The sequence below is a fragment of the Carlito syrichta genome, unplaced genomic scaffold (assembly GCF_000164805.1).
Source record: "Carlito syrichta isolate Samal-C Ts95f unplaced genomic scaffold, Tarsius_syrichta-2.0.1 Scaffold314772, whole genome shotgun sequence".
Classification (NCBI taxonomy): domain Eukaryota; kingdom Metazoa; phylum Chordata; class Mammalia; order Primates; family Tarsiidae; genus Carlito; species Carlito syrichta.
In genome coordinates, this window is record NW_007258868.1 from 194,046 (window position 1) to 207,370 (window position 13,325).

At 34.4% G+C, this 13,325-nt stretch overlaps 1 protein-coding gene across 1 annotated transcript in view; it reads left to right on the forward strand.

The window, feature by feature from the left end:
* The first annotated feature begins 373 nt into the window (after nucleotides 1–373).
* ATF7IP (activating transcription factor 7 interacting protein) overlaps nucleotides 374–13,325 on the forward strand; it is a 106,043-nt gene continuing 93,091 nt past the window's right edge. Inside the window, exon 1 of the mRNA XM_021719504.1 lies at nucleotides 374–711. Within this exon, the coding sequence (XP_021575179.1) occupies nucleotides 695–711 (17 nt within the window). The 5' untranslated portion in view covers nucleotides 374–694. The remainder of the gene's footprint in view (nucleotides 712–13,325) is intronic.

Below are 13,325 nucleotides of genomic sequence, written 5' to 3' on the forward strand. Positions count from 1 at the left end.
TAAAACATTTGACTGCAGCCTTTAATCATTCTGCTAGATTTAAGCACTTTGGGGCTTAGATTCTTTGGAGAAAATTTTTAGTCTTCTATAAATTGAAATTAATTTGATCAAATGACTATTAGAATTTAAACTTAATTTTTTAGAAATTGTAAAATTGAGACTCTTTTTGTGATAAAAGTACTATAAAAGGTTAAAAAAAAGGCCTTGAGCAGGGTTTAACTTTTTTTTTCCTTCTGGAATGAAATGGAGGCTTTCTTTCAAGCAAATTCCCTGATGTTTGCTCGGTGTGATTTGGCTCCATCTCTGCAACTGTGAATATGTGGCATGGATTTTAAGTTGTTTGGGACCTGGATTTGCCCAAAGTCTGTTGCAAGACGGGATTCACAGGCATTATGTTACAAAACTGGCTTGCTGCCTTCTGTTTTCTTTTTTCTGTGTCCTGAGTAGCTGCATTGTTTGTTGCAGTATATGCATTAGCTCTTGTCTGTGTTCAGTTTTCTGCAGGCTGACAAAGTGGGAGGGGCTTTGTTTGATACATAGCTGAGTTTTCACTGTGTGAGTTCTTGAGTGCACATTGCAGCCATCTTAATTACACATTTGTGCAACTGAGACTGTGCAGCTGTCTCAAAATGGCTGCTAACCTAGTCTTTGTAGCTGCTTAGGCAGCAAGTATGCCACTGAGGAGACTTGTCACATGCATCAGGACCAGAGGTAAGAACCAGTTATTCTTTATCTTTAAACATTCTAATTAAAAATATTTGAATTTAACTGAGTTATATAGGAAAGCAAACTTAGAGCTTGTTTGCTAAAAAGTTGAAATGTTTGCTAGAGCCTTTAAGCCTCTATTATGGAAAGAGTACATAGGATGGTGAGGTCAAAGGTTAAATTCCTGTAATTTCTCACCATTTTATGTTCTGTCATTGCCAGAACATTTGATCACCATAGTAGTGCTTTTCTGGCCCTACTAACTTAATATTCCTATTGTGTTGGATATTTTAATATGTTTTATATGTATTAGTTGAAGTTAAAACAATATATTTCTGAATAGTTTTTTATTTTAAGAAGTCTTGTTTTACACGAAGTGCGCTTTTTCTAGTATTTTGTGAAGTATTGTTTGGAAGCTTTTTGAGAAGATTGATAATTATGTAAACCATAGTTACAGACAAAATTTATAAAATACTGTTAATTTTTTTTTTTTATATTATGGGTTTCAGTTACTTCTCATCATGCTGTCTCCTCCAGATATCCAAGTCTTTCACATTTTTAATACTGCTTTGCTTTTTGTTTGGATTACTTTTTGCTTGAATTTGCATTCAGGTTCAGAATTTGAATTTAGAAATAAGTTCATATCTAGTCCTGGATACCTCTTTTAAAAATATCTAATGTAGTCAAGTGCCGTCAGAGCTGAATACTCAATTGTTTTCATTAATTGATTATATATTATGTTAATTTTAGTCTTAATCTAAACCTGTGGTATATTTAAAATAATGCCTCTGTGATTTTATAAATTTAGTTTCAAATTTTTCAAAATGCTTTTTACCATTGTTATGGAGTAGAAATATTTATTGAGATACTATAAGTCTGGTTACCCAGAAATGTGGGAGAATGAAATTCTTGTTCACATAATTCAGATAGCAGAGCAGGTATACTTCAAGCAGTGATGTTTAAATTGTGGTATTCATTAAACTTTTTTCTAAGTGACATAGTATACTCCTCTAGTTTTGTCAGTAGAGTATTAATGAGTATACTCCTAAATTATATGACACAGAACAGTAAGTTCTGAACTTTCTGAGTAGAGCAACTTTTTTAAGACAGTATAACTTTTCACAAGTTAAATTCTTATGGAGAATCCAGTATATAAAAAGGATACATATGGTTTGTGCTTAATTTGTCAAACCTTAAAAAAGTTTTATTTTTGCACTTATTTTGCAGTGTAAATTTGTAACATTCACTTGTCATATGTATTTAATAACATGATAATAATTAGGCTGTTATGATGAACAAAACTTCAAAATGAGATATTATATGACAATTATAATCTTGTATTAGTGTACAGATCTAGTTCACTTATCTATAGAACCACAACCTGTAAGGCATTGTGGTATTGTCTGAAAATTATTTTAGGATATATATTTTTTAAATATTTATGAAGGTAAAGTATAAGATCTATATGTACCTGATTTAACGTTAAAATTGCTGCCTTGTCACAGCCATGTGCTTATACGTGTTCTTAGTTACCATTATTTTTTTTTAAATTGTTTTTCTTAACTTAATCAGTGTCTATTTGTTCAGTGACCTAAAACATATTTGGGGTCAGTGTTTATCTCAGTTTCATCAATAACTTTAGGATTTTAATTTCACTTTTGTTAACTTACTACATTGTAAAAGTGTTAGGATTATCTTATGTAGCATAATGGATTTTCATAATCTGAACATTAGTTTATGTAAATCGTCCAGTCATATGAACTTGCCTCTAAAAGAGAAAAAGAAAAAAAAAAAACAAAACTCAATATGTGTGAGGGATTCTATTCATTCCTTTCAGTGAGGTTATGCTCTGGAGTGAATATGAAGTTGGAAAGTGATTGTGCTGTAACCTTAATCATGCCTCTTGAAATATAAACACCAGGGAGATGTGACAGGGAGGAGACTACAGTGTTTAAAGTATGTGTATTTCAAAAAATTTTATATGACACAAGCCAGCTCCTTGGTTTGGTATTTTTTAATCCTGAAGAAAAGCTAGATAGAAATTATTTAGCAATTTATGTTGGTTGGTCTTCAGAGTAGGACCTTAGGGAATTTTAGTGACCCACTCTGCACTCTTCACCTTTTGTTGCTAACTATAAAATTAACGTTCACCTGCCACAAGATTATTACTTGTACATGAGGAAATAGTAACACCTTGTAGTTAGGCTATTACTGCTCATTCTTTCACTGCCATGTTGCATTTTTGCAACTGTAAGCATAAACCTCATTTCACTGGGATTATTACTTTTGGAGTTGGTGACAGTTTTCACATTTTCTTTGCCAAATTCTAGATTATCTATAATGCTGGATAACTGAAGGTGTAATAAGTCTGGGTGCTGGATAATTGAAGCTTATAATATTATTTTGTCACTTCTTTTGTTGAACTCCCCCTTTGTTTACTCTTTTTCTTAAACAATTCTGTTAGCATAAGCCTCCAAGGAAGTGTTAGGGTGTGTAGCATTGGCCAAGAATCCAAACTTGAATTTGAATCCTGTTTTCACCACCTTTTTCTGATATTGACCAGCTCATTTCATTTTTTGATTCTGTTTTTTCATATATAAAATGGGGAAAGGATTTCTATTTATTTAGAAAGTATATGCTGAGAATCTATTTACATCAAGTTTCTGAATAGCATCTTGAAATTTCCCAGTAATATCTGAATGCTTTTCAGTTTATTTACTTCTCAAGTGTCACAGATTTTTTCAAGTGTGATTGGATCAGTGTTTATTTAGAATCTATAGGAGTGCTTTGGGAGGCTGAGGCAGGAGAATTGCTTGAGGCCAGGAGTTTGAGACCAAAATGGGTAACATAGCGAGACCTATCTCTCTAAAAAAAAAAAAAAAAAAAATTGGATATGGTAGCGAGCCTGTAACCCTAGCTATGCACCCACGGGAGGATCACTTGAGCCTGGGAGTTCAAGGTTACAATGAACTATAAACGTGCCACTGTACTCCAGCCTGAGCAACAGAGTGAGACCCTGTTTCTAAAACAAAAACCATCTGGTCATGGAAGCTCACGCATATAATCTCAGCACTTTGGGAGGCCAAAGCAGAAAGACTGCCTGGGCAGCACAGTGAGACCTGTCTCTACATAAACAAACATTAAAAATTTAGCTGGAAGGCCGGTGCGGTGGCTCACGCCTATAATCCCAGCACTTCGGGAGGCCAAGGTGAGAGGGTTGCCTGAGCCCATGGGTTCAAGACCAGCCTGGGCAACTTGGTGACACCTCATCTCTACAATAAATTAAAAAAAAAATTAGCCGGGCATGGTGGCAAGTGCCTGTTGTTCCAGCTACTTGGAAAGCTGAGATGGAAGGATTGCCTGAGCCCAGCAGGTTGGGTATACAGTGGCCATGAGTGTGTCACTGCACTCCAGCCTGGGTGACAGAATTAGACTCCAGCTAAAAAAAAATCCGGGCATAGTGGCACATGCCTGTAGTCCTAGCTACTTGGGAGTCTGAGGCAGAAGGATCACCTGAGCCCAGAAGGTCCAGGCTGTGGTGAGCTGTAAGTGTGCTGCTGCACTCTGCATTCCAGCCTAAGTGACAGAGTGTGACCTCAACTCAAAAAACAAAACAAAGCAAAAAAACTCAGGACATTTCTTTTTTGATTCTGGGGGAGGAGTTGGGGTGGGGAAGTGAAAAGAGTTGGAGAGCCAGGGGTGTCTGAAGTGGCTGGGGGGAGTGGGGAAGGGACACGGGACAAAAAGAAAAAAGAATCTATAGGAAATTTCTCATATAAGTCATGCTCAGAAGCAATAAATGATAACTAACATCAATTTATCTATTTAGTAATGTTATACTCATGTTTGTTCTCCTGGAACTTACTCTTTTACATATATTAGCTATCTTTGCTGTGTATGGGTAGTGTCTGATGTATTTATTAAGTGAAGCAATATAGAATGCTAACATTACAGAATTAGAGGAGTAGGCAAAATGTTTTAGTTCTAGTTTGGCTGATTCCTTCAAATATACTTTAAGCAAATACCTTCTCCAAAAAAAAAAAATTGAATTTAGGGCTTAGAGTTTTCTGTATTTCAGTACAAGTGAGAATCTTAGGAATAGTAAAGTTCTCTGTCAACAGCCACAAGCTGGCAGCCAACAAACTTGTTTTTATCCTTTAGCCATTCCTCTAGTTAATATTTAAAGTTGTGAGACTTTACATAAAAATCTAGAAGTCTCACCTCTTGAAAATAAAAAGTTTGAGCTATGTTAGAGAAGAATAATTTTTACTTGAGAACAATACTTCACAATTGTAAATCTGTCTTTTTCAGGTGGGACATACTTTTGCTCACCTCTGGTTTTCTTCACTGAATCCCATTATCTGCCTGACCCCAGAAGGCAGTGCCTTTTAAATCCCTATCCTACTTATTTAATCGATTATTGGTAGCCTTAACTATCTAAAATTCAGCTTCCTACCCCCAAGAAAGTAAACATAAGTAAAATCTACTTTATTCGGTAGGAGAGTCTTAGAATATGTAGTCATTTTACTCTTTAGAAGATACAATGCCTTTAATAACCTTTCACCTTGTCCTAATTTTTATTTAAGATGCTCCAGGGGCTGAATGAAGGAGATCCGGTGATGTAAGCAAAAAGTGACAATTAAAAGTGAAGAAATTAAAGAAATAACTAATTGGAAACATATGTATCTTGAGATCTCTTATGTGATAATCAGTTCTCTTTTCTTTAACTATTATCATTGTGTTAAAAGACATTATTGTCTATCAGCTTAATATGTTCTTGATGAAACTGAATAAGAAGAAGTTAACGTGTACTCCAAGTGTGCAGTTTGTTGAACAGGTATATGAAATAATGTTTTATGAAAGATTTTTAGTTGAGTTCAGAAGTTTTAGCACCTAAAATAATAAGATTTCCTAATAGAAAACTTTCTTAACTGCATAGATACACTAGGCTAGATAATATTTGAGGACATTACAAACTTACTTTTGTTGAAAACTTACATCTGCTTATATTTGTTAACTAACATTCACCGTGTTAACTATGTGAAGACTACCTTGATGATTTATGAAACATGGCATTTTATAATCTTGATCTGATTTAAATTTGAACTCCACATTTCCCAGAGTGAAAACCAACTTCTTAATATTCATGTAATACCATGATATTGGTAACCCCAAGGAAATGCTTAAAGAATGCCATTCCTTTGTGGAAAATGGCTTTCAAGTGAGAGGTAAAACTAGTGAACTTTGAGAAAGCGGTTAACTTGCATAGGAAACACTGATGGCCCTGCTTTTACTACTCCTCATACTCCCCAAAGAGAAAATGATTAGGGAGAAAGCTCCATGTCTATTCAAATAAGTGATTGTTTTTTAATTGCTCAGGTTAGAACTCTCAGTAAGTGTTCTCTGTTGGTGATTTGTAACAGTCTATTATTAGTCATTAATATATGAATATGGAAATGGTGAAACAGCACTAATTGATTCAGTGAATATTTAATGAAAGAGAGAGTTTAACACAGGGAAGTCTGAGGAGTTGCTTCTCCATCTGCCTGAGGGGATCTGTCTTTCCTTCTGAAGCAAGCCAGATACTGCTAACTGCCAATAGAACTCTGACATGGTGTTTTCCTTTGCTGGCGTGCATAGTTGAAAGCATTAGTATAGAAGTTAGGAAAATATTATTTCTGCTCTGGTACTGTTATTAAGTAATGGTATAGTTTCCCATAAATTACGTAACCTCTTTGTGCCATTCCCTAACTATTAAGCGAGAGAGCTGGTAGTACTAGATAAGGAGTCAGGGAAGAACACCAACTTTGGAGTCAGAGTCAGGGTGAATTCATGTTCTCCTACTCACTAGTTCGAGATTATGTGAAAAATGAACATATAGTGCTGAAAGTGCAATGCCTTGTTTACAGTCAAGAACTTGATAAGTCTTAGGAATTATTTGTGTGGGATGAAGCAAGCTACTTATTTTCAGAACCTCAGATTTTCTTTTAAGATGTTTATCGTAACAGTTAATATTGGAATTCAAACGAGTATGAAAACATAGAACAACTAGTACAGTGTGTGACACAAGTGAATATGAGCTAAATATTGGTTGCTTTTGCCTCACAAGGTTCCTTCTAGCACAATCTTGTTTTTTAAAAATAATCATTTTTGCCAGGCGTGGTGGCTCATGCCTGTAATCCCAGCACTTTGGAAGGCTGAGGTAGGAGGATGGTTACTGGAGCTGAGGAGTTTGGGACCAGCCTAGGTGACATAGCAAGACCTCATCTCTACAAAAAATTAAAATAAAAATAAGTTGGGAGTGGTGGCATGCACCTGTAGTCCTAGCTACTCAGGAGGCTGAGGTGGAAGGATCATCTGAGCCCAGGAAGTCAAGACTGTAGTAAGCTGTGCTCATATCACTGCATTACATCCTGGGGCAGAGCGAGACCCCAACTTTAAAAAAAAATCATTATTTCAGGAAGAATGGAGTTGTGGAGAAATCTGGGCAGCTGGATACTTTAGAAAAAAATCAGCCGGGCGTGGTAGCTCGCACCTGTAGTTCTAGCTACTAGGAAGGCTGAGGCGGAAGGATCGCTGGAGCCCAGCAGGTCGAGGCTGCGGTAGCTGGGAGTAGCCACTGCACTCCAGTCTGGGCGACAGAGTGAGACTCCAACTAAAAAAAAAAAAGAAAAGGATCTTTAAGGAGAGGAAGGGTTTTTAGGGACCTGACTGATTTATAGCAAAATTGCCAGAGACCAAGATGTTTAGAAACTCAGCATGAAAACCTTGAAGAGTCCAGAGGGACAAAATAAGAATTCTTATTTGTGCTAAGGAAGCATGGTAGAGTGAAAACAAAAATAGATTGTGAATTGATCAATTGACTCAACAAATTTAATAAGTATTTATTATGTGCTTATTATTTGCCGTACTATTTGGGCACTATATGCCCTATCATATCCCTGTTCTCATGGAGTTTACATTTGTGGAGGGCATAGGGGAGACAAACAGTAAATAGGAGAAAAGGATGCAAATATTTAGGGATGGTGAATGCTGGGGACTAGGTTAGAATGGGCAGCCAAGAGTTAGATGAATGCTACTCAAAATGTGGCCTGTGGTCATTCTAAGAACTGCTTGTTTCTGGTCCTTTATGAGATAAGAACTGAAATTGAGATTGTATAGAAATTTCTATATCAGTGTGATAATTTAATTTCATGTCAGTTGAATCAAATAAAAATAATTGAGACTCATATTTTACGTCTAATTTTTTATTCTATTTTTCAAGTCTTTCATTTCCATTGTATTTTATAAAAGTATTGTATCTAGAGTGGATTGGGAAATAAAACACCAGACCTTTACCATTGTTGGTTTGAGATGCAGTAAGCTAGATCAGTAACTTCCATTGTTGATATTTTAGTAAGCGTGTTGTAGAGATGTTCAGCTTCTTTTGATTAATTCATTCATGTCAGGTAATAAATATAATGTTTGGCTTTTAAATATAATGTTTAAAAATTTGTTATCTATGTTGTATTTTAGGTCCTTTAATTTTCAAATACTTTTATTCAAGGTTGAATGCATGATACAAGTAGGAAGAGAGAGGGAAGAAGCATCTAAAAAATTAAAACTGGAAGGAATATAGTACTTAGATGATTTGTAACATTTTCTAATTCATGTTTTATGATCAATATATGATATTTAGGAAACTCTTTTGATACAAGACCTTTCTTCCCATTAAGTGTTAATTTATGTTGTATATACTATGTGAAATTATATCATCTTATATTTGTCCCTGTCACCTCATCTATTGCTGGTGGGACAAAGATCCTGAGAAGACAATAAAGTTGTTTGATAAAACCTATCATTGCTTATTAGTGATAACCTAGGTAACATTTACGATCATCTGCATATTAGAAGTCTATCATTTGCTGTTGACATATGATGACTTTATCATTCCCTTCATTTAGAGCACCATTATCTTTACTATGTAATGGGGAATAACTTAAGAAGTGTATTTTTAAGACACATTTTTAAGAAAATAATATTGAAGAATAAGGAGCATATTTTGGATAATCCCTAGTTAGCATTTTAAGTACATTTCATTTTATTATTTCAAATGTGGCACTAAACTAGTTTCTGAATTGTTGTTAGCAAATGAAATTTAATATATCTTTACTCTTAGCAAAAAAGTGGAAAAAGCAGCAGTAGAGATATAGAATTATATTATTAGTAGGTCATAAAGTAACTAAAAAAATATACAACAAAGGATCTCAGAGATAATGACTCAACTTTTACCCAGTCAGATATGGCCAATAAAAAAATACACGCATGATACAAGTTTGAAAAGCATGTGGCACTGACAGAATATATTTTTGTGAAGATATTTGTAATTTAACATGCCTGTGTTTTGATAATGAGCACATACTTTAGTAATATTAACTAATAGTAAATATGATGAGTTATTTAACTGTCATAATAGTGATATCTGAAGATGTACAAGTCTTATTATTTGGTAAAATGTTAATTAATATGGTTCTAAGCAAATACATTTGATGATATTTACTATTTAATTTATCATTTAACAAAATTTGAAAGTTGTAGAGTAGAATGAGGATAGCTTTTTTAGGTAATGTGAATTATAATTTGTATTTTTGATTGTTTAATCAAAAATTATCATTTGTATTATGATTGCTTAAAACAGCAACTGTTGAATACATTTAATCATACTGGTCTATGCCACAAGTAAGCTAAGGCTTTTGAATATTACTGGGTTAAAAATATTTTTTGTGGTGGGGGTGAAATTTTGGTTATATAAAAATTATGAGTTGGTTTCCTTTTATTACCTGGGTTTGAACTGTATTGTAAATAGATAACTAGATATATTCTAGAACCAGTCAGTGCATGTTGGGGAACGAATGGGGAGGGTTTACTCAGCAATACTCTCCTTTAGTTTGGTCATGAAATGAGGACTGCTTTATGTAAATTGTTCTTACTGGCGCCAGCTAGCTGTAACTGCAGTCTGGCTGTGCTAGGGCAGCAAATAATATGTGTCATGGATTTTCTATTTGGAATGTATGAGAATTCAGCCTTTTGAATTGAAAGGACTGAGTTGATGCATTAGGCTAGGAGTAGTGAGACCACAATTGACAGTGAATATGTGGAATAGTGAGAAGCTATAAGCATTTTCAGCTTTTAGTTCTGCTTTTATAGATTTATGCCTACTGATACTATTGGGTAATATGTGGGAGGTACTTAACTGCACACAGTTGCTGCAGACCTAATAGTTGGCAGCATAGAAAGCAGTACAAAGAATTCTGATTCTAGGCATTTTCACTTGAAATAGTCATTTTGAAGATATACTTGTATGTTCTATGAGCTTCATTGACATATTATCTGACGTTTTCTTTTTTGGTTTTTGTGGTTAATGGGCTGTTTGCTGCACAAACTACACAACAGATGTGAACCACTGTTTGAAAGGAATTTTAATATGTAGCCAACCTACTGTATTCCTGTTGTTTTTTTTTTTCATGAATATGAACTAAACAAGAAATTTAGACTCAAGAAGGCTGACCTAGAAGTCTGCATTAGCTTTTAATGTTTATATAAATGAACTAAATAACAGTGGCTTACAGAAGAGGAAGTCATTTTCACAGTATCAAGCTGCCCACAGGTAAGAGATTCAGGTCCTTTTTCTGTGAAACCCTTCTACCCCCCTAGGTTTTATATTTTTCTCTCACCATTGGAAGTTTTTTAAAAAATTGTTTATTTTTAGTTCTAGTAAAAACAGGAGTAGTAGATCGTTTAATGTTAATATTCAGGAGATTTTGAATGCCATATTTGGATTTGGTATTTTTAAAAATGTCATTTTCATCTTCTCAAAATTTTCTCACATTTCAGTTGAAATAAACTAACTGGACTTCATATATGACTATTACTCATGCATACAATATGTTCATATTACATAGAAATCAGTTTTAGATCTCTTCATTATAGTCTGTTACTATATTCTCAGTTGTAGTGACACCAACTGGTACATGCAGAGAGATGACATTTTGTGACCTTACTTAACTATAAAGTTTTAGTTTAAATTTACCACTTTGAATTTAACACTAGAAATCAGAATGCTTATGCTTTCACATTTGGCTCATTGAGATATACTAGATAATATATATTTATATATAACTTGGTCAAGTTTTCCAGTTCTACCTTTATTCTTTCTATTTCCACATATTTAAATTTATCATCTTTTTAACAAAGTGAATTTAAAGAGTCTAAAATAAATGTGTTAATTAGTAATTCCATTGAATCTATTATTTTATTTGTTAAGCTGGGGTAAGGGTGCACAAACATTTGTTATTCTTTTTTTATATGCCTGAAATATTGTATACAGAAAAATAAAATCCCATTGAAATAAAAGTAAAGCACTATATAAAGAATATATTGCCATTATTGTAAAAAGATATGAAGGTGCAGGCTTAAAAGAAATGCGAGTATGTATTTTTATTCATGTCAGTCAGTATGGACAGAGATGAAATATGATACTGATTGAGATAATTTTGGGGGTGGGTGGGTGTGAAGAGTTGAGTAAGTAGGATAAAGTGAAGAATGGTAGTGTGGTTAGCTTAGCAAAGTGGAAGAAAGGAATTATATTAGGCAGCTCTCTGCTCTTTGCTTCCCTCTTTAGAAGTTAAGCAGCAGGCTCATTCTGAAACCTTAAAAGTGTTAGTTTTAGGTGAGACTTCCAGCTCTCTAGCTTCTGAAAAGCACTTAGTCATGCTACTACATGATTGCATACTTTAAAATGGGGGGCCAGATGTTTCAGAAGCATGAACAGTTAACCTGTTGCCTTTTGACAGTGCTGCTTGGATTTTGAAAACAATTGTTTTAATAGATATTCTATTAAAGTATAGAAATTTGTATGTTTCATCTCAGTAAACAATTTTACTATGATTGGCAAAATGGTGATAGTAGAAATAAAATCAATTTTGATTATTGTGTTTGAGGTTGAATGGGAAGAAGGTCATGCTTTTCTTCATGTGGAGGACATACACATCTGAAACAGTTGGAAAATGTTTTACTAACTTCGCTTGAGCCATTATATTGTTTAGGAGAATGTTACGCTGGGAAGATGGTTGAGATGGACTGGGTTTTATATATAGAAAAAGAGGAAAGGAGTGTTAGACCAAAATAGGAATTTATTGAATGCTATTGGAGTTGGGAGTCATAGCAAAGAAAGATCAGGGAAAGCAGGACAGAGGTGTATTTTGTATATAGACAATAAGCCTAAAAAGAAGTGTGTAAAACAAAGATAAAAGTCATGAGTGTAATCTTTGAGACTGTTCAAGTTGAGTGTGAATGGTCCAGAACTTTGGGAATAAAAGTTTGAATTTTTAGTTTTTGTGTTCCTTTTGGTAACAAATTTAATTAGCAAGCGATGATGAGAACTATAAAGTCTGCAAAATGAAATGAACCTAAGTGGTCAAGTATGTCTAATATTGTACTTTGCACAGGAATCTATTTGATATTCCTGACAGGTAGTTATCCAATTTCTGCTTTACCATTTCTAATGACAGAAGGGAAGAGTCTCTAATTTCATAAGGCAGTTTCTTCTTTTTTTGGGTACCTGAACAAATGAACATTTGTTGATGTTGAGATGAAGGCTTGCCTTTCATTATTTTAATTTTTGCCTCCCATTGCCTCTACCTGGTGTCTGTCAATCTGTATCTTTTTCTCTGTGTATGTATCTCCTTTACATGACAGATTTACACTATTTAATAAGTAGTCTTATTAAAATTGCTTTATGTCTTCTCGGCTAAATATCCTTTATATTCTTCAGCTATTCCTCATATAACATGCTGTTCCAGATCATTCTTTAGCATAGTCATCCTTTTGTTTGTCCTACGGTTATTAAAAGTCTTTCTTTATCTGTGATGCTTAGAACCAAACAATACTCTAAAAACATCTCTTTTCTCCTTGACTATGTACTTGTTCTGCAGTTTAACTTTGCACTAACATTTTTTGGTAACCACCTGGAGTTGGTGAATTTTTTGAGTTTTCAGTAAGTTAAACTTCCTCAGTCTTTTCCCTATAGTCCATTGATAACCTTTAATATACTTGAATATTTCAATCAAGTATATTATATGTATACTTATGTCTTATTCGTAATTTTTAATATTGTTTATGATGCTCCTTCTCCATCTTCCTTACTATATGTCCCCCATTTTAATAGTCTTTGCGAATAACTGACTTTTGGTTTCATTAATTACTTACTATTTTGTTGAGTTTTCTGTCATAATTTTCTGCTTTTATTGTAATTCCTTGCTTTGGAATTATACCTTTCTGCCTTTACTAGTGTTTTTGTATGAGTACTTCTTTTCTTTTTTTTTGAATCGGAGTCTCACTCTGTCACCCAGGCTGGAGTGCAATAGCATGCTCATGACCCTGCAGTCTCGATCTGCTGGGCTCAGGTGGTCTTCCGCTTCAGCCTTTAAAGTAGCTGGAACTACAGGCATGCGCCACCATCCCTGGCTAATTTTTTGATTTATTGTAGAGATGAGGTCTTGCCGTGTTGCTCAGGCTGGTCTCGGACCCCTGAGCTCAGGCAGTCCTCTTGCCTCTGCCTCCCAAAGTGCTGGGATTATAGG